This window comes from Arvicanthis niloticus, chromosome 3, assembly GCF_011762505.2.
Source record: "Arvicanthis niloticus isolate mArvNil1 chromosome 3, mArvNil1.pat.X, whole genome shotgun sequence".
Taxonomy (NCBI): domain Eukaryota; kingdom Metazoa; phylum Chordata; class Mammalia; order Rodentia; family Muridae; genus Arvicanthis; species Arvicanthis niloticus.
The window spans coordinates 5,200,876-5,225,861 of NC_047660.1; the positions used below are offsets into that span (position 1 = coordinate 5,200,876).

Consider the following 24,986-nt stretch of genomic DNA (forward strand, 5'->3'; position numbering starts at 1 on the left):
TAAACCACAATTCAGTTTTTATTTTAATGCCTTTCAAAAGAAGAAAGTACATAGAAATTTAATAAATATTTTTCTTTTATTATGCAGGAGCCAACAACTTTAGTACTGATAATAGAAACTGGTCCTGTGGAATTGCGTTTCCTTCGTGAACTCTGACAGGATGTGTGGCCTTAGGACTTCAGTTTCCCAAGCCACTAGCTGCAATGCTGTTGTGGGGTAGCTGAATGAAACCGAAAACTCTTTAAAACATTCAGCTTTTTCCTATCAGTGTATTTGTAAATAACTCAGTTGCTACATGCTTTCACTGCAGCATTCCTGAGTTACATTTTAGTGTGAGCAGGAGTTTTAAGAACTAGATATCCAAAGGTTATTCATACATGTTCTGATTTGGAAGTAAAACAGACCAGGAGATAGGCGCTCTGCTGATATACTTAATTTTAAGCCTAAGGAAAGCATTAGGGAAGACAAAAGAGGTATGCAGGCATATCGAACCGTCACTGTGCAAACTTGTGTTAAGCAAAGACACATGGCTGCTCCTGAGAATGCGGTGCACACAGAGTGATTAAAACCAGCTTCCTACCTGGAATAAAACCCAAATGCTGGTTGGTTGCAGCTCAGCCGATAGGAGTTTCAGTTGCAGATGAAGGAAACTTGGACTTCTTTCCACAATCATATGTATTCATGTGTGTTGCCTCTCGAAAAATGAAATGATTTGCCGTGCTTATTGGAGGAATCTCCAGAGATACATTTTATATTTTATATTTCTCTTCCAAGAAGAAAATTAGCTACCAAAATTCTGATAATATCAATATTACAGATAGGTCATTAATTTGTGGCATTTGGAATACTTTAGTCATCAAGAGACCTGAAGAAAAAATCTGAGCATGGTTTCCAAAGCACTAAGCACTGAGTGCTTTATTGTCTGTCGTCTGTCTGTCTGTCTGTCTGTCTCTAGTCTCAGCATTTCATTGTTTATTTTGCTCACTCTCTAGTTGTCCTGGAACCAGCTACCTAACAGATGAGAAGCAAATGAGACTAAGTCATAGCTAAATTTCTATTAGGAAGGCGCCTCAACAAAATTCTGATTCTTTGATAGAGAATATAAGTATTCCCTCCAAATAATAATAATAATATTTCATGGTGGTTTAAAGCTTTTTATGTTGGGCAGGGGCTGTAGCCTGGAGCGCGTGCAAAGTACTGGGTTCAAACCTTTGCGCCTAGTAAATCCACGCATGCACAAACACGTGCCTCCAATATTGGTAATTTGCTATGGTATCCTGGGCGTGGTTACATAAATTTAAAGCAAGATGCTTAGCTAAATGTTTCTTCGTTTTCTAAAATAAATGTATTTTAACAGAAACCAAGCTCAGGGAAAATGTACTTATCTGGCTATGGTGTGGAGCTAGCGATTAAAGACACAGAGTACACAGCACTGGATGATGCCCAACTTAAAAGTAAGGCTCGAAATGCTTAAACACGGCTTCTTTTTTTCTGCTTTTGACATGTTTGTTAATATACAGTGTATGCTGTCATGCTCACTCCCCCCGCTCTCCTCAGCACACGTTCCTTTTAACTCGGCATCCTTCACTTTGTGTTTATAACCCACTGTGTCCATCCATTACTGCTTCCCACATGCACACGTGTAAAGTAATTAGTTTAATATCAATGTAAGCAGTGAATTAATCTAGTGGCTATATTTCTTCACCTTATGCTAGTCCTCAATAACCACACAGAGAAACCAAGATTTCTTTCAAGATATATCTCAATAGCTGAGCAGTTAAATGATCTACCTTAACCTCCTATGCTAATATGGCTACCTCCCATCCTTTCCCATAATACTTGCATATTATTATTGATCTGGCTCTTTTGGCTTCAGGTGTGTTTCCATGGTCTCCTGACCCTTTTCTCATGGGTCCAAGTCCTCCCTCTTGTTGGCAGATCTGAATCAATATCTCTCTCTCTCTCTCTCTTTCTCTCCCCCCCTCCCCCTCCCTCTCCCTCCCCCTCCCCCTCTCCTTCCCCCCTCCTTCTCCTCCCTCTCCCTCTCCCTCCCCCTCCCCATTCCCCTCCTTCTCCCTCTCCCTCTCCCTCCCCCTCCCCCTCCCCCTCCCCTTTCTCTTCCCCCTCCCCTTCCCCTCCCCCTCTCACATGCTCTGTCCTCCACCAGGTGGTGGACATCCCACACTAGTCTCTCTTCTGCCCAGCCACTGGGGATCTGCATTTATTGGCAAGGCAGAAATAAATGGTAAGAACTGTTTACACAAACTCGAGACAGGAGATTCTTGATATAAATATGTAAAATTACAATGCTGGGTCCAGACTGAAACAAGGTATGAGGACAGAGAAAGCAGCATTTGAATAACACAAGGGTAAACTTTACAGTGTACAAAAACATTATGCCTGCACACATGAACGTGTGTGATGTCATGCGCTAGGGTATGCTAGGCAACTTACTAATTCCCCCTTAAAGAAAAGTGTCCCTCAGCAAGCCATCCATCACCAATAGCTGTGAGCTAGGGGTGAGACATGATGGCATTATTGACTAGCTTCGTCTTGTGCAGGTGACTACAGGTTCCAGTGAGTTGCTGAGTGTGACAGCCATGTCCTGTCCAGAGCAGAGGATTATTAGCACTGCTTGTGGCAGCTCTTACGTTCTTCCCTCCCTGCTCTGCACTGTTTACTGCGCCTTGAGGTGGCAATGCTTTGATACAGATATTTCATCTGTGGCAGAGCCCCTGGGAACATTCTTTAAAAAAACAAAACACCAAAGTAAAGCTTGGTTAGTTTTTCAGGAATTCCATGGAGCATGCTCTGATTATAGTTATCTCATTCCCCAACTCTCCGAGACATACACCTCCCTCTCTAAGCACCTGAATTGTCTCCTTGGTAAGGAAAAAAAAAAAAAAAATAAAGAACAGTATGGACTCCCAAACATTCTGGAGGTACAGCCTTCTACTGGATACCATCACACCCTAAAAGAAAACTGACCCCCACTTCCCAGCAGCTAATTGCCAATGTCTCCTCGGCTGGAAGATTTACAGTTTCTAGTCTGTCTAAGGTCTGCTTTCCCCTTTCTAGCCCGTGCATTTCTGTGCCTTGTTTACTTACTTTTAAAGTTACCCATCTGTCTTCTTCATTTCCCATTGAGGGTGGTGTTTCATTAGTGTCTGTTTCCTGATATCTAGCCCATCAGAAATCACAGTAGACAGCAAATTTGATGCAGTGATTGAGTGCAGCAGATATTTTGCGAGCACAGGACTAAATCCGAGCATCCTGCATCTCTGCGTATAGTCGGGACCCAGAGCCTCCGCAGAGGCGAGAGAGCATAGCTGCTGTGTGTCATTCGTACACATGAGGGCGAGCCCTTACACCTCCCCTGTCCCACTCCAGCGCTGTGTGGTAGGGGATGGGAGTGAGTGTAACGTACTACACCATGATTTTTGTGAGGTCCTAAGTGTCCTCCCAAAGATCATTTCACATCTCTAAGATTGCTTGGATTGTGCAAAAACCACATTTATTAGGGTGTGGATGTACCATGAGACTTGAAAGCATGAACCATGATTTGCTGTGGGTCCTATTTCTTATCATTTTGGTGTATAAAATAGAAAGTTGCTATAAAGTAATTTATACAACATTCATTATGGTTATGCAGAATGATCTAAGCCCATTTAAAAAAAAAAAGAGTACATATTTATTTAGGATTATAGTGTATACACATGCATATATGTTAACCTTGTGCATGAACGAAAACAAATCGAATTCATTTTATTTATGAGAGTTCCATGTTCTTTCCCAGTCTACAGATATTTATTTTTCCTTTAATGTAGCTACGACTGATACTGCTATAGAAAATGAGACTGAAGCAGATGAAGTTCAAGGATTTCTTTTTGGGAAACTGAAGTGAGTCTGAAAGAAATGAAATTGGTTTTATTTTGTACTTTTGCTTTGAAATTAGTTCATTTGATATGCAATGTTGGCACATGTGCTATATATATATATACATATATATACATACATATATATGCGTGTGCCTGTGTGTGTATGTATGTATATATATGTACTGTCTTAGTTTTATATATTCTCTTAGTTTTCAGTTTCTATCATTGGGATAAAATACCATGTTAAAAAACAACTTAGGGAGAAGAGGATTTATTTGCGTAGTCCACATCACTGTTCATCTCTGAAGGAAGTCAAACAGGAGCTCAAGCAGGGCAGGAACCTGGAGGCAGGAGCTGATGTAGAGGCCATGGAAGGCTCCTGCTCACTGGCTTGCTCCCTATGGCTTGCTCAGCCTGCCTTCTTGTAGATCCCAAGACCGCCTGCCCAGGGGTGGAACCACCCACAATGGGCTGGGCCCTCCCCCATTAATCACTGATTTTGAAAAATGCCTTACATCTGGATTTTATAGAGTCATTTTCTTAATTGAGGCTCCCTCCTCTCAGATGACTCTAGTTTGTGTCAAGTTGACATAAAACTAGCATGGACACATAGAATTTTATATGCTCATTATTGCGTTTATTAAAGAAATTACAGACTGTTACTAACAAAAGGAAGAGAAAGTAGACACCAAGACCACAAAAATGTCTAATAACCATGAATTCCATCTAGGAGATAACTGTCATTGCCATTATGCCTTGGTATGTATGTTTCCAGCCTTCCTGCACATATTCTAGAGGTAAAGTGGCTGCCGGCACAGTGTTTTTTTGTTTGCACAGTGGAACTGCATTGTGCACTTGTGTTTCTGTAGTGAGAGAGCTGCCCCCTCCATGGGACTTTGAATTGTTTCTGTGTGCTCACTCACATACATTTCCAGTTTGTCTTGGTACAGCTTTCAGGAAAAATGTTTCAAGTCAAGATACTTGTAATTCTTTAATTTTGATAAAATTTACTACCACATCTACACTAGAATGAGAAAGTTTCTGTTTTTTTAGAACTGTACTAACATACTGTTTTTAATTTTTTTGTCAATGCATAAAATGATTCTTTTCTTTACAACTATTTCAGTAGTCTGACATATTTTGAGGTTTGAATTCAGAAACAGTCAGCTATTGAGAGTTTGCGTCAAGGTTTAGTTTCCTCTGTATTCTTATTAGACTGTGAGTTTCTTTACATAATTGCTTATTCCTGACCACGCTTATTTCTTGCTATAGTTTTGCTAGTTTTTGAAACATTTTCCATGTATTGAATTATGTACTATTGATATTCAGTTTCTTATTAATTTTTAAAATTGAAGTATATTCAATTTACCGTTGTGTCTAAGTTTACAGTTTGAATTTTATTTCTAATATGGTAGGGCATCCCTCAGGTAATGGGTCTAGAGCTCCTTGCAACCACATGATCTTTCCTTCAACCAGTTGCATCTGCAAACATTCTCTTATCAAATAAAAACACAGTCATAGGGGTCACATGGCAATGGCATTTGTTTGAAGGTCCTTCTGTCTTAGTACGTTTGTGCTACTATAATAGAATATCTGAGAATAGACAGGTTGTAAAAAGCAGAAATCTAGTTCTGGGAGTAGAAACTAAAATTAAGGTGGTAACGGTCTGTGTATCTTTTAGAGGGGAAGAACATTGTCCCCTCAGATGACAGACAGACTAAAGGAAGAATGGTACTTAGGCAGCCTGTCCTACAGACCCTATGTAAGGTGCCAGTCCACTCGTGAGGGCACAGTCCTCTTCTTGTCACTTCCCAAAGAACACCCTCCTGATAACCTCTCAATACAATTATAGTGGACGCGGATGCTGGAGGAGACCTGTTAGAACTTGTCACTGTCCTTACTATCCCCACACACCGTCCTTTAGCCTTGGGGTTGGCCACACCTTGTTCCACCATGATTCAGGAGGGGAGGAGAGTGGAGGAAACACTGCAGAGTGTGACCATCACAGCATTTGAGACAGAATGCTGTTTCATTGCATTAATTAACCACCCGTTACTATTTCTAGGCTCCATTCCTGCTTCTATGACCAATGATTCGGTCTCTAGACTGACCCACATGAACCTTGCTTGCTTCCTCCCTCCCTCCCTCCCTCCCTCCCTCCCTCCCTCCCTCCCTCCCTCCCTCCCTCTGTTAAACAAGAAATGCTACAATGCCTTGATTTCTTGAGCATCACAGGAAAGATACTGTTAATATGATGTGTATAGTAAAATGCCATTTGACTACATGATTGTCTGACCCTCTAAAAGTTGCTTTGATATATTTAACACTGGACACTGCTACCTTATATGAGCTTTTTATGTAAGTCAGAGGTGAAACTAAAGAAATAAAACAAGCTAAGGCTGCATAAGAAGAATGACTTTGGCCTTTGGCTAGGACCAAGTGAAGGTTGCTATGAGAAGTATGCCTGTAGTTATACAGTGGTTTCAGTTTTAAAATATAGAAGCAATATTATACTTAAAATGACTTAAACTGTAAAAATTGGTAATTCTTCCTTCTGCCTTCCTTTTTACAGGTCATGTTATAATTAAGGATCCATCCCTCCAGATTTTTTGTTTTATGTATTTTAAAAAGATACACATACACACACACACACACACACACACACAGAGAGAGAGATAATATCTTCCTTCTTTCGTTCAGTGACTATAGCTGTATCATAATTTATTAGCTTAATTCTGAATTATTAGACTCTTTCTAATTACAGAAAAGATTTCAAAAGTATACTGCTTGTATTATAATTTGTGGTAAATGATGAAAATTAACATTGCTTAATATTTTGATGCAGAGAAATATATTCAGATCTTAAAGATAATCTGACAGTATTCCAAAAGTACCTGATTGAGAGCAGCAAAGAAATGACTCCTTTGAAGGTCTGGGAATTACAAGGTACAGTCACACTGTATAAACAACCATAGTTAATTATGAGGACATAAATGGATGTACATTGTTAATTACAACATCATCACACTTTAAAAATTACATGAAACATGGGTATTTGATATTATTCTTAAAGTATAAACGTATTTCCTTCTCAAATACTACACCCTACTTCAAAGTTTGTTGTATTGATTTAAAAGGCTGGTGTAACGGCTCATACCTGTAATTTTAGCAGTTGAGAAGCTGAGAAAAGAGGACTGTTTTGAGTTTAAGGCCAGAGGCATTACACAAATTTGTAGACTAGTCTGATCTAGAGTGTAAGACTGTTGCACAGAATCTCCTCAAGGTGATGACATTCTCCAGTGGAACAGTCTCTAGTGAGTTGTCCAGGTTCTGAAGACCAACCTCCCATCTGTGTTCTTTCAACCATGCAGAGACCTGAAGGCAGAAGGGAGATTACAGAAGAGAAAGTATTTAGTCCAAAGTGGAGGTGACAGACAATGAAGAGTAGAAGCAATTGCATACAGTTCATTGACACATGGAGGAAACTGCCACAAAGAATTAATTTTCAAAAATTAAAAATCCACAATTCTCAAAAATGTTCTGTTAAATTAGAATTTAGAACCAAATTTTACTTTTCGAGAGTGAGTATAGCCGCACTTGCTCAGACTGCCAGCAGTGTAAGTAGACCGGGCGGCCGTGTAAGTAGACCAGGCGGCCATCTAATAGCAGTGTAAGTAGCCAGGCGGCCGTCTAACAGCAGTGTAAGTAGCCAGGCGGCCATCTAATAGCAGTGTAAGTAGACCGGGCGGCCATCTAATAGCAGTGTAAGTAGACCAGGCGGCCGTCTAATAGCAGTGTAAGTAGACCGGGCGGCCGTCTAATAGCAGTGTAAGTAGACCAGGCGGCCGTCTAATAGCAGTGTAAGTAGCCAGGCGGCCATCTAATAGCAGTGTAAGTAGACCAGGCGGCCGTCTAATAGCAGTGTAAGTAGCCAGGCGGCCATCTAATAGCAGTGTAAGTAGACCAGGCGGCCGTCTAACAGCAGTGTAAGTAGCCAGGCGGCCGTCTAATAGCAGTGTAAGTAGACCAGGCGGCCGTCTAATAGCAGTGTAAGTAGACCGGGCGGCCGTGTAAGTAGACCAGGCGGCCATCTAATAGCAGTGTAAGTAGACCAGGCGGCCATCTAATAGCAGTGTAAGTAGACCGGGCGGCCATCTAATAGCAGTGTAAGTAGACCAGGCGGCCGTCTAATAGCAGTGTAAGTAGACCGGGCGGCCGTCTAATAGCAGTGTAAGTAGCCAGGCGGCCGTCTAATAGCAGTGTAAGTAGACCAGGCGGCCATCTAATAGCAGTGTAAGTAGACCAGGCGGCCGTCTAACAGCAGTGTAAGTAGACCAGGCGGCCGTCTAACAGCAGTGTAAGTAGCCAGGCGGCCGTCTAATAGCAGTGTAAGTAGACCAGGCGGCCATCTAATAGCAGTGTAAGTAGACCGGGCGGCCGTGTAAGTAGACCAGGCGGCCATCTAATAGCAGTGTAAGTAGACCGGGCGGCCGTCTAACAGCAGTGTAAGTAGACCAGGCGGCCGTCTAACAGCAGTGTAAGTAGACCGGGCGGCCGTCTAATAGCAGTGTAAGTAGCCAGGCAGCCGTCTAACAGCAGTGTAAGTAGACCGGGCGGCCGTCTAATAGCAGTGTAAGTAGACCAGGCAGCCGTCTAACAGCAGTGTAAGTAGACCGGGCGGCCGTCTAATAGCAGTGTAAGTAGACCAGGCGGCCGTCTAACAGCAGTGTAAGTAGACCGGTCGGCCGTCTAACAGCAGTGTAAGTAGCCAGGCGGCCGTCTAACAGTTTGGAGCTTAGGCCTTCTGCCAGCACAGTTTCCCAACCAGCTCATTTAACTTAACCTTGTCCATGACCTACCACGTGGCTGACATGCTGGCACAGAATTATCAATTAAAAATACAGTGACACACTTCATACAAAGTAAAAAGGGTCCCCAGCAAGGGATGCTGGACTCAGGTTGTCAAGTCGGGCAGCAGGTGGTTTCCTCTGTTAACTAACCTTTTGTTAAAGTTGGCCTCAGACAGTTTGTGGGGTTTTTGCCAGATTTTTAATGGAAAAACTTCAAGTGAAAGGGCAAGCAGCTATAAACCTGGCAGTGTCTGTGCTAACCACCAAACACCAAGATTCTGTGACCAAGATGAGACCAAACTTTTACCTATTTTCAGTTTACAATCTTCCTACTGTGTTGTTTGAAATGGTTTAGCAGGTGTGGGCATGTATTATTTTTATGCATAACTTTCCTCATGTCTTTCACATACTTTTTTTTTTTAACATAGCAGCTTTATTAAGATGTAATTCACACATGATACAGAGGGGACACACATGTTCCCTCTAGATAATTCACACATGATACAGCGTCCCCTCTACATAATTCACATGACAGCAGCCCCTCTGAGCTGTGATGCTTGGTGATTAGAGCTCTGCAGCAGTTACAACAGGCAACTTGAGAGTATTTCCATCGCTCCTGAAGCCTTGTGCAAACTCACTGACTGGCAATCTCTCCCTTATTTTCCCCAACCCCCATCTATAGCTGAGGGGTTCCTGTTTTCAGCAATTAAAAAGCTGTTCATCAGAATTTTCTTGACAAAATACATATATAATACAAAACTATTTTACATTTGACTGAAATTCTTGGCAGAACATTTTCATATAAGCTATCCTATTTACTTTAATATTAAGCTTCTGAAGATGAAGCCCTCTCCCATTTTATAAAAACATTAATATTTACCAGTTTGATATGCTAATTAACAAGTGAAGGATTTTTTTGTTCACCCTGATTTTTATAGTGCATCACACACAATCAAGTTAAGTCTATTTAATAGACTTTTGAAGATTACAATTTACAACTGTAGATGTGCAAGACAATTTAATGTTCTGTGACTTGTGTACTTGACTGCCTAATGAGTGTTCTTTCAATTATCCATGATCTTATTACTTTATTATAGAGTGTTGATAAGCAGGAAGATACTGTAAACACATACTTAAGTTATCTTTGAACTGAGACAAGCTTTTCTCTCTGGACTTTTTTTTTCAAGGTATTGACTCTCAAAAAGGAGCTTCCTTGGAGAGAGGCCTGTAAAATGGCTCACCATGTTCCATCATTAGGACAGAGATGTTAGTGAGCACAGGCAGTTCCACTGTGGTGTGGGACTAGACATAATTGAGTAGGCTACGGAAACTGTAATGAATGTTAATTCAGCTAGTACATGATATAGCTGGAATGTAACCCTACTTACTTAGACGATGCCCTCCCCTGGGAGACCAGCCTAATTACATATCTAGCTAGGCTTTGCCTCCAGCTGATTCAGATTTTGAATGGGATAGCATAGAAACAAAAGAAGCCTTGTCATTTCAAAATGGATTCTTTAACCACTGTTTGAGAAATCAAGACTCTTTCTAGTGAGATGCTACAAGTGGCTACAAGGAAAGAATTTGATTTTAAAAAATCTCTTTGACACTTAAAAACAATGAGACCAAGATGACTGCTTCTGAGGTGTGAGAGCAGCTATGGCGAACCACATAGGTTTTTCTTTCAACAGAACTATCATTTCAGGAAAAATAATGCTAAGTATAAACCGTCTAAAGAGTCGATGAATTGAGTTAAATCCCCTCTAATAATTTTCATAATTAGCTCTTTTGAGTGGGCTGCTTGTCTCCTTTTTGTTTTTGTTGGTTCTTGAGAGAGTAGATGCTGCATTGACCCAGGCCTTTCCTATGAAAGGCCCGCACTCCGCTGCTAAGCTATATCCCTGTCCCAGTAATTGTTGGAAAACATAGTTACTCCTTAGCCATTTCACACATGTGTAAAATGAGCTGTGGTTGGTTCCAGTCTCACCCTTCCACTGAAGCCCTTCTGTTCCTAAATAATATATTCCTTCTGTGTATGCACGTGTGTGTGTGTGTGTGTGTGTGTGTGTGTGTATGTGTGTGTGTGTGTTCGTATGTGTGTCCATCCCATTAAATTTAGTTACGTTGTCCACATGAGCATGGGTGAGGCTTTGCTGGAACCTGGCAGCTTATTCATGGCTACATGACTGAAGAGTCTAGCACCTTCCCCAATAATCATTGACTCTCATCTGGCCTCTGTTCTCATCAAAGCTTTGTCCCGTATTTCACTCAACTTGAGTCTAGGAAATGTAGCCATAGTATCTGTGTTTGCATCAGCCTGATGTTATATTTTAATTTGTGAAAACCAGATAAGTACTAAATCATTCGTTCATTCATAAAATTTTAAGTCATACCCTAATTTAACTTGAGGAAGCTTTCTCTGTAAAACTTTTAAAATGCTTAATACAATACAATTAGCATATATATGTATATCTGTGGGAAGAAATATTGAGTAAAATAGTTCTGTTGAGAGGAAGTGTCTAAAGCTGCAACATTACACTAGATGCTCTGGCAACTTCTTTTCTTCCAGATCTTAGTTTTCAAGCAGCCTCTCAGATAGTCTCCACTCCTGTTTATGATGCCATCAAGTTGATGAAAGACATTTCACAGAACTTTCCTGTAAAAGCCAGGTATGTCAGAGTTGATGGGTGTAATTATAAGCAGCTCTCACTTAGTGAGTGCTATGAGAATAACTGATTTCATAAAATAAAGACATCCGTTCCAGTATATATAGCTTCTCAAAATTCAAGACTCTTCATTGTTTATGTTTAGTCTTTATTCGAGTAAACAGATTGTATATACATGTATAATATACTACAAAGAGAACTATTGAATTAGAAGCAAAAAGAAAAGAAAAAATAGTTTTAAAACTTATTTTATTAAGTATTATGACTATAGGTGGGAGAGGAGGTCCTTGGTTTTGTGAAGGTTGGACGCCCAGTGTGGGAGAATTCGAGTGTGAGGAGGTGGTGTAGTGGGAAATATTTAAATCTCCAACCCAAATATGACCGATCAATGAAAACACCACTCAGTAATTATGAATATATTCTGTAAGCCTAGATTGGGCAGATACCCCTACACTACTCTGTTCCCCAGCTGAGACCCTTATAACTTGAGGGTTTTCCAGACCCTGTGTTTGTCCTTCTACCTCCTGCTTCCCAGTCGTCCTCCTCCTTGCCTTCTCTCTCCTCTCTTTTCCCCAGTTGTCCTCTTTCTCTTCTCTCCCCAGTCATCCTTCCTCCATTGTCTTCTTCCCATCGTCCTCCCCCCTGCTCCCTTCCCACTAACCTTTATATCTCCACCTTTTCCTCTGCCCAATCACTGGCTCCAGCCTTTATTTTACAAATTAAGATGGGCAGAAGGTTCACTAGAATTCACCTGTGTAATGACTCACACCTCCTCTGCAGCCCTTCACAGGAAAGGAGAATTAGCATCAAAATACAAGACCGGTAGAGGTGAGAGTGGGTGGGTGGGTGGGGGCTCATCCTCATAGAAGCAGGAGAAGGGGGAATGGGATAGGGGGTTCCTGGGTGGGGGGGAAATGGAGAAAGGGAATAACATCTGAAATGTAAATAAAATATCCAATAAAAAATATTTCAAAAAAGTATTATGACTAAGAAAATATTTTTGATCAACAAATATTAAGGAAATATTTTTCACTCTTTCATAGAAGATAATAAAAGTTATCATTCTAAAAAGTGATCTGTATCCACAGCACTGCCCAGCCTTTCTTTATGTTTTGGATTTCAAAATTGGTAATCTTTTAAATGTATAGAGTATGTTACACAATTTTTTTTTTTTTTGCTAATAAGACTTGTAATTTGAACCATTTCCAAGGAATACTGAGTGTTGCATTAAGCAGAGTTTTCATTTCAATACATAAATCATTTGCATATGCATAGTGACCAGAATACAGTTTCAGATTTTATGAGAACTTACAAACTAATGCAGTTTAGTGCATCTGCACTTTGTTTAGAAACGACTAAATACAATGTTGTAAGTAATGTGAAAACAGTATTTATTTATGAACCTGTGTAAGACAGAAGTCACAAGTGGGCCAGACACAGGCCTTCCTGAGAGCTGGGGCAGCCTGCTCTCTTGCCCCATCTTTTAAGGATTGAATGCTAAATCTTTTTCCTCGAATATATTATTTGGTCTATTTACTTACAGTTCAGATTAAAGATTATTAAATGAAGATAACTTTACATTTCTGTTAGACACAAGAGATCTCAAATACGTTTTATGGTCCCCTGAAAATAGAAAAGTTTGTCATTTTCTTTTGTCAGTTTTTAGTTATTTGGGTAAGTTCTTTCTGTGCAGCCCACGCTGATCTCAGATCCTCCCTCATGGCCTCTTATGTAGGTAGGACTGCAGGCCTTCACCACCATGCCTGCCTCCCTGACTAAAATTAGTATAGTAGTTGTATAAAATGGGGGATTTAATTGTGACATTTTACATAAATGTTTATATAATGTGCTTTAATGACATTCAGACCTCTGATTCAGCCAGTTTTACATGGGGAGGGATTTGAGAGGTTAACACTCTTCATGTCTAAAACATGACATGTGTGCACGTGAAAATGTATATTTAGCCATATGACTTTTTAATAATAGTGGCTTTTGAAATTAGCTCAAATATAAAGTCAAATAACTTTAGTTTTAACAAGACAGTTAATTAACCAATGAATGCTGGGTTGTGGGTAGGAGCCACCACACCCCTCTCACACCACACCCCTCTCACACCACACCCCTCTCACACCACACCTCTCTCACACCGCACCCCTCTCACACCGCACCCCTCTCACACCACACCCCTCTCACAGTCTTCACTTAGGGAATTTCTTTTATGTACACATTCACAATGTAATGATAACACTTTAGGGATTTTATAGGTTAAATAAATATAGCTATAGAAAAATAACACATTTTAAATTCTCTCCTTAAGTTATAAGACTGTGGTAAGTATTCTAGAGTGGCTAATAAGTTAATATGATCATTCCTCCTTATCTCTAAGTATTATATATAAAAGTGTGATGAACAATGTTTGGAAAATACTCAGAGACTAGCAGTGTCTTCTAAGTTGAAAAGATAACATCCTCATAATTATTCTAAATAATGTAGTGTGTCAACCATTTACATAAGAGAACAGTATGTATTCTAAATAGTTTATGTATGTTATTTATAATAATATGCAGTAATGTATAGATTGTATGCAATTACAAACCATTTTTAATAAGGACCATGACTACCAGACCCAGATTTTGTTTTTTAAGGAAACCAATAAATCAATTTCTCATTTTTACCAAAGGATGACTGTGTTGGCTAATCCCAGTTTAATCAAAATTTTTAATTGAGTGTTTTGGAAACAAAAGTAGTAGTAAATACACTATAATAATATTTGATGTATATAGTGGAAATATATAACATTTTGAGTCTTTAATTCATGTGAAGGGAATACAGTGTCAAAATACAGAACCATTCTCAAATTAGGCTCCAGAAATATCCTCTGAAGCATTTGGAAAATGAGTGTCTTCTAAAGTATTGTGTTACATTGAATACTTGATTATTCCTAAGCACTTACTGGAGGAACCACACTGCACTGTTATTACGTGTCCTGTTTGTTTTCTCAGATCTCTCACCAGGATTGCTGTGAACGAGCTAATGAGAAAAGAAATACAGGAAAATCAGGAGGTTTGCTTTAGTCTTATTCAACATTTTCACTTTTTCACAACTTGGATATTCTATTTTAATAAAAAACAAGTGTTAGTGCTTTTTTGATTGTTAAAATAGTTCAAAGAGAGAAGGTGAGGTTTCTTCAGTGGAGTAACACTGGGTGTGTAAACACACTCCCTCCAGGGCAGGCCCCATGCTCGCTAGAGAGTTAGGAGAAAATGAAAGATGCCAACACTTTTATGTACTTTTCTCTTTTCTTTCTTTCTTTTTTTTGGGGGGGGGGGGTGGTTTCATATTTTTCTGTCTTTGGGATTTTGTTGTCATTGTTTATTTGCTTTGATTTGGGTTTGAGTTTTGTCTTTTGTTGGTTTTGTTTTTTGAAAGAGCTTGAAGTTAGGTAGGTGAGCAGTTGGCAGGAATCCAGGAGGAGGGAGGGGAAGAATATGGTCAAAATATATTATTTGAAATTCTTTTAAAAGACAGTAAATAAAAAAATAATTTAAGCTTTACACTTTGTACTATATAGAGAATGTCCTGCCCTGCAGCTGGCCTTTACAGAACTCCACTTTCTGGACTTCCTGCCTCTGTAGCACTTTGCCCACCCTACAACATAATACAGTTACCTTATTTTTTTATTGCTAGCTCTGAGGCTTAGAAAGAGAAAACTAGTGCTAGATTACCGTAACATTCCTTGTGTTCCATAGCGAGTAAAACATAGTTAATCAATAGTTTTATAAGATTATTCCAAATGGCCGATTTATATTTAAACATCAAATTATACTAATTATGATAATACTTATGGGCACATGTTAATGCTTCTGATATGGTTGTAGGCTAGCTCCATGCCATATAATGATTTCTCTCTTATGTAATATAATACTAGACTCATGGGGCCCTAAACAGTGTTAATTTTTCTCACATGAAAAAATGTCTTAAAGTCTCTGTCACTGAACTTATGGCTCTGGTGTCAGGACATGTTTATAAACACCAGCTGGCCTTCTGGGTCATAAGATGGCAGCAACATCAGCTCCAGACTTGTCTCTGCGCTCAGAGACAAGGAAGCCAAAGGAATGTTAGTGACCACATTGATGTTACTAACATGTACTTCAACAGACTTTGACAGGGACCAAGGACCCAGTCTTGTGGACATCACTAGCTGTAAGGAGAATAAAAAGCTTGTATTTATTCCTTTAGTAATGGAGGTGAGCAGAGAATTGGGCTAGGTCGGATCTAGGCTAGTCAGCCACACTAGTAGTCCTGTCAGCATTCAGTGACACAGCTCGCTTAAGTTGTGCTAATGCCCCTTTTGTACTTTACTGATTCTTTTGAGAGTTTCTGTTTGGAAGTGTTTTGTGAGATCATCTGCAGTAAGAAGGAAGGCACAATAGAAAAGGAGAGGAAGGGTGCATCAGGGCGCCTGCTTCCTGCATTTGAGATTGAGTTGTTCTCTTTGCTTGCCATCAGAACTATTTTCCTTGTGGTCATTTGAATCAGGGAGCTAGAAGACTTTATAAGATTAAAGAGTTCTGTCTAGAGAATGATCTATGATAGCCATCCTTTACATTTTGAGTGAGTTGGGTTTTTAAGGATGTGTAAGTACAGGTAGAAGAAAGTAATAGCCAGCAGCAGGCATTGGAGAGATGGTCAGTGGTAGAGAGAACATACTGTCCTTGCAGGTGACCTGTGTTTTCTTCCTAACACCCATGTCAGACTGCTCCTTCTATAGCTCCAGCTCTGAGGGATCCAACCCCCTCTGCTTATACAGACAACACCTGCACATACAGACACACAGACACACATACATACACAGGATTTTTAAAATGAATCCTAAACACTAAATAGCAGAACACCAGCCTTAATTGGGTGCTTCCAATGCCCAGTAGGTAGATGGTATATCATTATCAAATTACTTACAAATGAAGACTAACTGAGAGTCTAACTGTGAGTGGCAGCAGAACATCTCTACAGATGAGCTCCTGCCTTCCCCTCCTATCACACGTTTCCTATGATTTGCCTTTCAGCTGTTCTCCAGGGTGTGATGCTTTCACAGTCTTAGCTGAGTGCTTTTCTCCTTCCTTTTGTTAAGGCCACCATGCCCCTGAGCTCTTGGAGAACACCTGAGATAAATACCTATGAGTGTGAGACAGGGGAGCCCTCCAGCTCCCAAAGTCTACATTTGAAAGGGCAAACAGCACATGACAGTTTGTTCCTTTACTGAGTCCAAATCACCAAAGAGGATGAGTCCAAGAAAGCATTTGCAAGGCAAAGTGGCTCTCTCAAAGACAAAGGGAGGTGGCTGATGGGGGGGGGGGGGGAGTGACTGATGGAGAGGGTGAGGGCTGAAGCAGACTGTTGTTAGAGAACAAGCCCAGTGCAAGTGTGAGCTGTAAAAAAGTCTGCAAGACAAGACATTCAAAGTCAGCATTGCTGGTTGTACTTCAGAAGAACCCCTACCCTAATATTTGTCCAGAGTAAGTCTTGCTCACTCATAGTTACAGATCTGTAAGGTAACTAGATTTATGTACAGAAAGGGAGTGGTGGAAGCACAGCAGTGTCCCTTTGTAGTGAGCAGAGGTAAACATACAGGACTCACACATGCATTTGAAGAAAAATCTGTAAAAACAGCTGAAGCTGAGAAGCACCAGAGGTTTTGAAAACAATGACTAAGATTAAAGGTGGACATAAATTGATATCCATGCCCAAGAAGATCGTGTGAAGTTATAGCTGTGAGAACTCAGGAAAAATGTGAAGTAAAACGAAAATAAAACCATTTCATAAGTAAAAACTACAATTTTAAGTAACACCAGGGAGAATTAGCCTGCTTAAAAATACAATATGAAACACAATGGAAAGAAAAAATAGAAATGAATTATACAGAATCAAAGAGGAAACATAAAGGCAGAGGACATCTGATAAACCTTACATAAGAGTTTCTGAGATGGAAGGAGAAAATGGGCAGAAGAAATGCATAAAACTACAGTTAGAAAAAAGATCTAAAACTGTGCATGAAAAGGTGCCCTGGATAGCCAGAAAACTGACGCAGAATGAGCAAACAAGGCACTGCAGGTAATAAATGAAGTTCTGGGAATAATGGAAAGAAAGAAATGTCAGAAGCTTCTCACCAAGAACAGTCAACATGAAAAACAGTTCTACATGTCACTGCACATGAAGAATTCAGGGAGTTACTAAGCAGACAGCGCAGCTTAGGACAGGGTGCAAGGCCTTGCCTTTGATCCTGCTGTACCACACAGACACAAAAATGCTCACGTAGGTCAGCACAAGTGTGAGTGTGCATTCTCTCTCTCTCTCTCTCTCTCTCTCTCTCTCTCTCTCTCTCTCTCTCTCTCACACACACACACACACACACACACACACAAAAGCATTCCTAAGAAGTTTCTTAAAGCCAATAACTAACTGGATCTTGCTCCTGTTCTAGGAGCACTGCATATATTCAGTATTCTGTAGTAGAGCTAAAATATTTACGACTATTGCGGGTAAACTGTTATTTTGCTTGGTTTCTAGGACCTACAAGATAGATTTGAAATTAAGCCAGGAGATGCTCGTCTGTTTATAAATGGCCTTCGTGTTGACATGGATGCTTATGATCCTTTTAGGTAGGTGTTAAATTATTAATATAAACTATGATTTATATAAAGATAAACATTATTCTGGACATATTTGTCAAAGTGAAAAACAAAATGTTTTAAAGATTAAGCAAATATTTTGACACATGATTAAACATGCTTATGGCTACAGTAGGATTTTGATACATATATAATGTAAAATAATCAAATTGGGTGATCAGCTTTTATATTACCTCACAAGTAGTTTCTTCAAATGCAGACATTACAATCATCTTTTCTCTGTACTTTGAAATATATACTGTAACTATAAAAATATAAAGTGTTGTCAACTGTTGCTACCTAAGCCTGCTGTATAGTGTCCTGAGCACACCTTCCTCCCCCTCGCTTCTCCATGACTGTTTCTTACTGTGTGATTCTTGCACAGTGAGCCAGAGCACGGGGTCAGAACGGTCAGAACTGGGAGCTTAGGGTGGATGGCAGAACTTTACTTTGCATTATCCTACACTGCCTTTCAGTTAAGCTTAGGTTAATGTTTAACATGAAATTCCTTTGGGACTGGACTGAGCAGCTCCAGAAGGGAACTGCAAACAACATAAGGTGTTTCCCCAGCAGAAATGAACATAGATAGCTCAAATGGTTTGTGTCCTGTCATTCAGAAGGCTGAGTGCCATCGAGTTCTTAGGCCACCCAGGATTCTTCACAAGTGCTCTAAGGTAGCACTGGGGAGTTTTCTGGTGCAGTGGCGGCTCGCCTGTAAGTCAGTCACAGCTCAGACAGAGGAGAAGTAGACTGGAGTTGGTGCTATTCTTACAGAGAAGCATAGCGTGACTTTTATGCCTGGATCATAGGACAATCTCATAAATATAATACTTTAATTTAGGTACTTAATTTTAATTCACAGAATATGCTGCTGTTGAACTGAAATTTATAAAATTGTAAAATGTTTCAGGGTCATTTTTAAACAGTTTGGAAGGAAAATAGATCCTTTCTTAACCTACTCACCCACTCTGTGTGTGTGCACACGTGTGTGTGTGTGTGTGTGTGTGTGTGTGTGTGTGTATGTGTGTGTGTGTGCATTGTGTGCATGCGCCTGTGCGTGTGTGTGCGTGTGTGCATTGTGTGCATGTGCCTGTGTGTGTATGTGTGTGTGTGTGTGTGCACGCGCGCGCACACATGCGCGTGTGCAGACGCATGAGTGCATTAGTCCATTTGGACCTTCTCTGTTGTAGTTTTATGTTAAATATGACTTTTTTCCACATTACTTAAATTCTTGGCGCTAATAGCATAAGATATGTAGGATAAATGCCATGTATAGAATATAGAAGGTCTCAGATCTTGTTCTGTAAACTTAAGAGAGACAAAATTTGTATCTGTGCCCAGGAACAGTGAAGTCATGTTTAAGAGAAAAAATGAGATTTTGGAATGTTTTCTGTGGCCATATATGGAAAAGCTCCACAACAGAAATGTTCTCATTTATGATTTGGAAAGGCTGTGGGAATTCAAGGAATTCCAAACCCTGACTCTTCTCCATGTAGTGAGTGATCTACAGGAAATATGACATAGTTCTTCCCTCCCTCCCTCCCTCCCTCCCTTCCTCCCTTCTTTCCTCTCTCCCATGTCTTATTTAATCCTGACTGGCTGTCCTGGAACTCTCTGTAGACCAAGCTGGCCTTGAACTCCCAGAAATCCACCAGCCTCTGCCTCCTGGTTGTGGAACTAAAGGCTTGAGCCACTGTGCCCTGCTAACAGTTTCATTTCTAAGATGTGATGGCTGTAGCTACCAGGAAAGATGTGACGGCAGGCTGTAGCTACCAGGATTCACTTAAAGGCAGTGCAGGAAACTTGTAAAGAGTTAGGATTTTCAAGGTCATCACAAAAAGCTTGTGAGAAAAGGCAAGATGCAGAATAATGCCATCAATGTGAAGGGGCAGATGGATAGGGAAAGGAGGGGACAGAGGGGTGTAGAGAAAGTAGTGCCTATTACAGAGACATACATAGGAGGGCTTCCTGTCTGCAACACAGCTTTCTCATCCCATGGAGAATGAGAATTACTATGGCCCTAGAGTTTTTGCTAATCTTTCTTTGTTCGTTTTTATAGAATTTTTTAAGTACACTTTCAAGTGAGAAACTTGCTTATACAGAAGTTTCTGGGAGAGCCAGTTTCATAGCAGACTTCCTGAGATTCTAGCTCTTCAAGTCTTTCTATCCCCACTTCCAAAATGTCCCACAAGGAATTACATCACTTTTTCTCCCTTCCCTCCCTTTTCTCCTCCCAGCATCTCCCAGGTATCCCCACGCCCCAAGTTGATGGACCTCCTTTCCTTTGATCATAATCATTCTATATATGTATGAATGTTAATATTATGTTTATATGTGTATGCATATGCATAAATACATAAATACAACCTGCTCAGTTTGTTTTGAATGTTTGTGTGAATATGGTTTTAGGACTGACCAGTCTGTACTGGGTAATCGATCGTGTAATTAACCTTCTCTAATTAACCTTCTCTCAGCTATAATTAGTTCTCTGTAACTTTTTCTACAGGGGACCTGGCGATATATTTCCCCTCCCACCATTGATATTCCCACTATTCTGGTCTTGCTTATACAGAAGTTTCTGGGAGAGCCAGTTTCATAGCAGACTTCCTGAGATTCTAGCTCTTCAAGTCTTTCTATCCCCACTTCCAAAATGTCCCACAAGCTGTAGACACAGGAGCTGTGATGGCGATGTGTTGGGGCTAGGATCCCCATAGTCTGTGGATGTCTGCATTGTGTCCAGGTGTGGGTTCTGTGATGTTCTCCATTTTTTATAAAGAGAGGATTCTTTGGTGAGTGGATCATAGATAGTTATTGCAGCTGGGTAGGACTGTTAATTGCTTCTCTTTGTTGGCACCTTGCAGAGTCTTTTCTGGCACTGTGGAAGCTAGACCACAGGAAAGAGGCTTTCAGGCCAGATTCAACTTGAACCATCTGGCAGTGTGTCCTACCTTTGGTGTCCTTAGCACTAGGGGTACACCCAAGGCAACGACAGGCAAGCTGTATTATTTTGTCAGTCAATTGGACTACCTAACCATTCTAAGGAAGTTTTTCATGTCCAGTACTGGAATTTTTGTTAGTCTATGGCTTTGGGGGAGTTTTTCTTATCTTAATGGTTAGCTGATTTAATTCTGTTGAACTCTTCAAATACTATAAATCTACAAGCGTTATACCTCTGAAGTCACAACTCTTAAAGCCCTTTAAACCACTTTTAAAGTAATACCATGCTATAATGAGGTTCTTAGAATTAGTTACTTGGCAGACTTCAAATTCTAGATAGGCAACTTTTATATTGTTAATCTACCACTGAAGTTTTAGCATGTGATTGGTCTTACAACATAAAACTCAAATATTCCCCTAACTGAATTTTAACATTGAATTAATTTCAAAATGTTGAAATTAAATTTAAAATATTCAAATTACTAAAGTGAATTTTAAATATTGATGTTGACCTATCTTCCACACTCATTTATACACATGTGCACGTATGAACATTTACATACACAATTGAAAAAATATTATCAAACTTTAGATTTCCAAAACGTTTTGACAAACTAAAATAAAATTATTTCTTCTTTGAATATGAAGTATTTTAGATATGCTGAAGTCAGAAGGAAAGCTGCTGAGTGGCCTTAAAAGTCTTGGGCTCAATGAAGAAGAGATGAGCAGATTTTTAAAATTAAATTCACCTGTGCGGGACTATGACTTTGTTTTAGATATTCGACATTCTTCAATTGTGGTAAGTGCTTATGCTATTCCTTGTGCTACAGCCTTTGGAGTTTTTAAGGCTTAGCATAGAACTATGTATTTGTAGTCCTTAGAATACATGTATGCATTTGAATCAGTACTCAGAAGAAAGAACAAAGCACAGACCCATTCTCCACTCAGTGGCTGCAACACAGGATAACTACTCTCACGAAGCATCTTTCCAGCTTCGAGATAAGCAGTCAGAAGACAGAACAATCCTATGAGCAGCAGTAGTCGTCAAGCAGCAGCTAGCTTAGATCTGGAGCTGTGAGAATGCTACCTGAACATAAGACTCATGCCTGGCAGCCTGCAGCGGGCGCTAACTGTGCAGCATGCACTGCAGCCCGGCCTCTGTGAAATCTGTTCCCACCTGCTTTCCTGAAGGAAGGGGGTTCTTCAGAGACTGTGTTGTGCAACTGACTGTTGCTGCCCTTCAGTTCTCCCAAGGTTTTCTTTTCAGTCATCTCCTCATCTTGAGCTTTCTCCAGTCTCCAGTTACCTCCTACTTTTTCTTCCAAGTTCAGCTGAAAAATCCTTTACTGAGAGAAAGCTTCCTGAACAAAGTGTAGAGGTCATGGAGGTTGGGGTGGGAGGTGGGTTTGTTTTGGTATGGTTTGGGTTTTTTGTTCATTTGTTTGCTCATTTTGGTTTGGTTTTGGTTTTTGGTATTTCAAGACAAGGTTTCTGTGTAGCCCTGACTATTCTGGAATTTGTTCTGTAGACCAGGCTGGCCTTGAACAGCCTTCCTCTGCCTCCTGGGTGATATGCCACTGTTGCCCAGCCTGAGTTCCTGAGTTCATGGTTTTAAAAATAAAATGTCCTCAGCTTAAGTGGTTTTGTAGGATTCAAAAGACCCAGAAGTGAGACATTCAGTCTTATACCACTAAGTATGATATGTACTGTTGATTTTACATACGCCCTTTATCAGAAAAGGAATCTCCTTATGTTCCTAGTTGGTTGAATGTTTTCATAATGAAAAATAAACTTATCAATTTTTTTCTATATCTATTAGGATGATTATAATTTCCCCTATAATGATATGATGTATTACATAGATTTCCATATGTTGAAATGATTCTTCATTTGTGGTAGAAATTGTTGCCGCCTGCAGCAACAGCTGAACAGGTTCACCTGCAAGAGAGGTTGAGAATAGGGAAATGGGCAGGAAGAGATGAAGCCAAGACAAAGTTCTCTGATCAAGGCTCGAAGTTTAATAATTTGCTTTCACATGTAAAGGGGAAGCCCCACTGCCCCAGAGTCTCTTCTCGGTTCAGCCCAGGGGCTGGGCAAGGAGATAGCAGTCAGAAGGTGTCAAGGCTAGCTCAGCAGGCAGTCCATTCTTCTTAGCTCAGGTAGCAGGCTCCAAGGCACCAAGGCTGGTAATGCAATGCATCTCCCAGGTCCTACTGTTGGTTGGTCTTTTGTGGTAAATGACTTTGCAGGCCTGCTTAGGCCTGGGGGAAGGGCACAGTTCCCCCCTTAATTTTTTAAGATGGCAGTGCCAATATCTGGACGGGGCACAATTCCATCCCATCTAGGGTCTAGAGTGGCCAGGAGACCATGCCTGGCTTAGGTTGGCATTTATATTACTCCTATATTACCCATCATTGAGGAAATCATACATAGCATATTGATTTATGCCTCTGCCTTAGGTTTATGGGAGCTAAAAATTACTCCTATAATTACCCATCATTGAGGAAATCATACATAGCATAATGATGTATGCCTCTGTCTTAGGTTTATAGGAGCTCAAAACACTCTTACCCGTCATTGACTAACCGGCCATCATTGGCACACTCTTTAGACCAAGACCACATTCAGACCAAAGGACCTATGAGCATGCACTAGATGCAGTTCTTCACAGTGTTGTGCAACTGCCATGATGAATAGCTGAGCTTGCTGAGAACGATCCTGTGTGAGGGCAACCAATCTGCTTAAAATATAAGGTTCAGAGGTTAAAAGCAACATGGTTATTCAAGCAATGTAGAAAATAAGGTTGGAAGTGGAAATGTTTTAGTATCTAATCCAACTGCTAATTAGCAGGGATCAGACACAAAGTCTGGCCACCAGGTGGGTGGCTTTAAGTAAAAATTACTTACTCTCCAGTAAGAGTGGAGACTAACTATAGCAAGTTAAATGAACTGGTTGATAAAGATTTTGAGCCATCTTCATCATTAGAATCATAATTATTAAGCTCAAGATCTGTGTCCACTTGAGGACCAGTCTTTTAGGCAGCCATCAGGCTCTAATTTCTTTTTCTGAAAAATGTAGACTGACCCACAATCCCAAATTAAAACAGGATCAGGACCACACCAAGTACCAACTTAAGGGTCTCTCCACAAGACCCTGGCAAATGAGTTAGAAGTAACTGGATGCCAGTGGCAATCCACTGCAGACTGACCTTTAGCATCAGTTTGCAGAAAATTTAAAACAAGACAAAAGCAAGGTGTGCTTTTGGTGACCTTGGGGTATAATTCCCCCTTTCTAATTTAAAAAAGCCAATTTTTTAGAATTACTTGTAAAGTCAGAGAAGAAGCACCATTAGCTGCTTTTTCCACACTCATAGAGTTATGAAGATATTATTTTAAAGTTTCATAATCTGTTTCTGACAATTTCTTGTCCTTGAGGATAATAAGGAAATATCAGTAATATTAAATTGTCAACAAAACATCTCAAATGTTTGACTGTAGCCAAATAACTGTAATAGCCAGTTCCATTATCTATCTTAGTCTGATATGGAACACCAAGCACAGGAAAATAATATAAGCAATAACTAATTATATTTTTAGTTGCTCTCTTGTTAAAGTAGTTGCAACTAAAAGGTCTAAAAGGTGTCAACTCACATGTACATATTTTAATTTTTTAATCAAAAAATGAATAACATCTATTTGCCAAAATTGATTATATATAAGTCCTCAAGGCTTAAGACCATTATAAAAAAATTGAAAATATTGAGAACAAGTTTTTGCAATTTGACTTGCACACTTTCTAGAAACGTCTTAAGCTATTACTCTTCTGATGTTGTAAAGAATAAGATTGTATGGCCAATTATTTTTGAAAGGCCTAGAATATGTCTAGTACATAAATCTGCTCTGGCATTGTCCTGTGGTTCAGACAATCCAATGAGCTTTTAAATGTCTTATAAAGTTAAGAAACAGTACATGTTTCATAAATTAAGCT

The 24,986-nt window shown here is 40.0% G+C and overlaps 1 protein-coding gene across 1 annotated transcript in view; it reads left to right on the forward strand.

Moving 5' to 3' along the window:
• Positions 1-24,986, forward strand: part of Uggt2 (UDP-glucose glycoprotein glucosyltransferase 2) — a 126,784-nt gene that overhangs the window by 12,239 nt on the left and 89,559 nt on the right. The window contains exons 6-12 of the mRNA XM_034499066.2: positions 1,358-1,454; positions 3,828-3,900; positions 6,724-6,824; positions 11,298-11,397; positions 14,397-14,457; positions 17,962-18,053; positions 21,648-21,798. Coding sequence (XP_034354957.1) covers positions 1,358-1,454; positions 3,828-3,900; positions 6,724-6,824; positions 11,298-11,397; positions 14,397-14,457; positions 17,962-18,053; positions 21,648-21,798 — 675 coding nt within the window. The remainder of the gene's footprint in view (positions 1-1,357; positions 1,455-3,827; positions 3,901-6,723; positions 6,825-11,297; positions 11,398-14,396; positions 14,458-17,961; positions 18,054-21,647; positions 21,799-24,986) is intronic.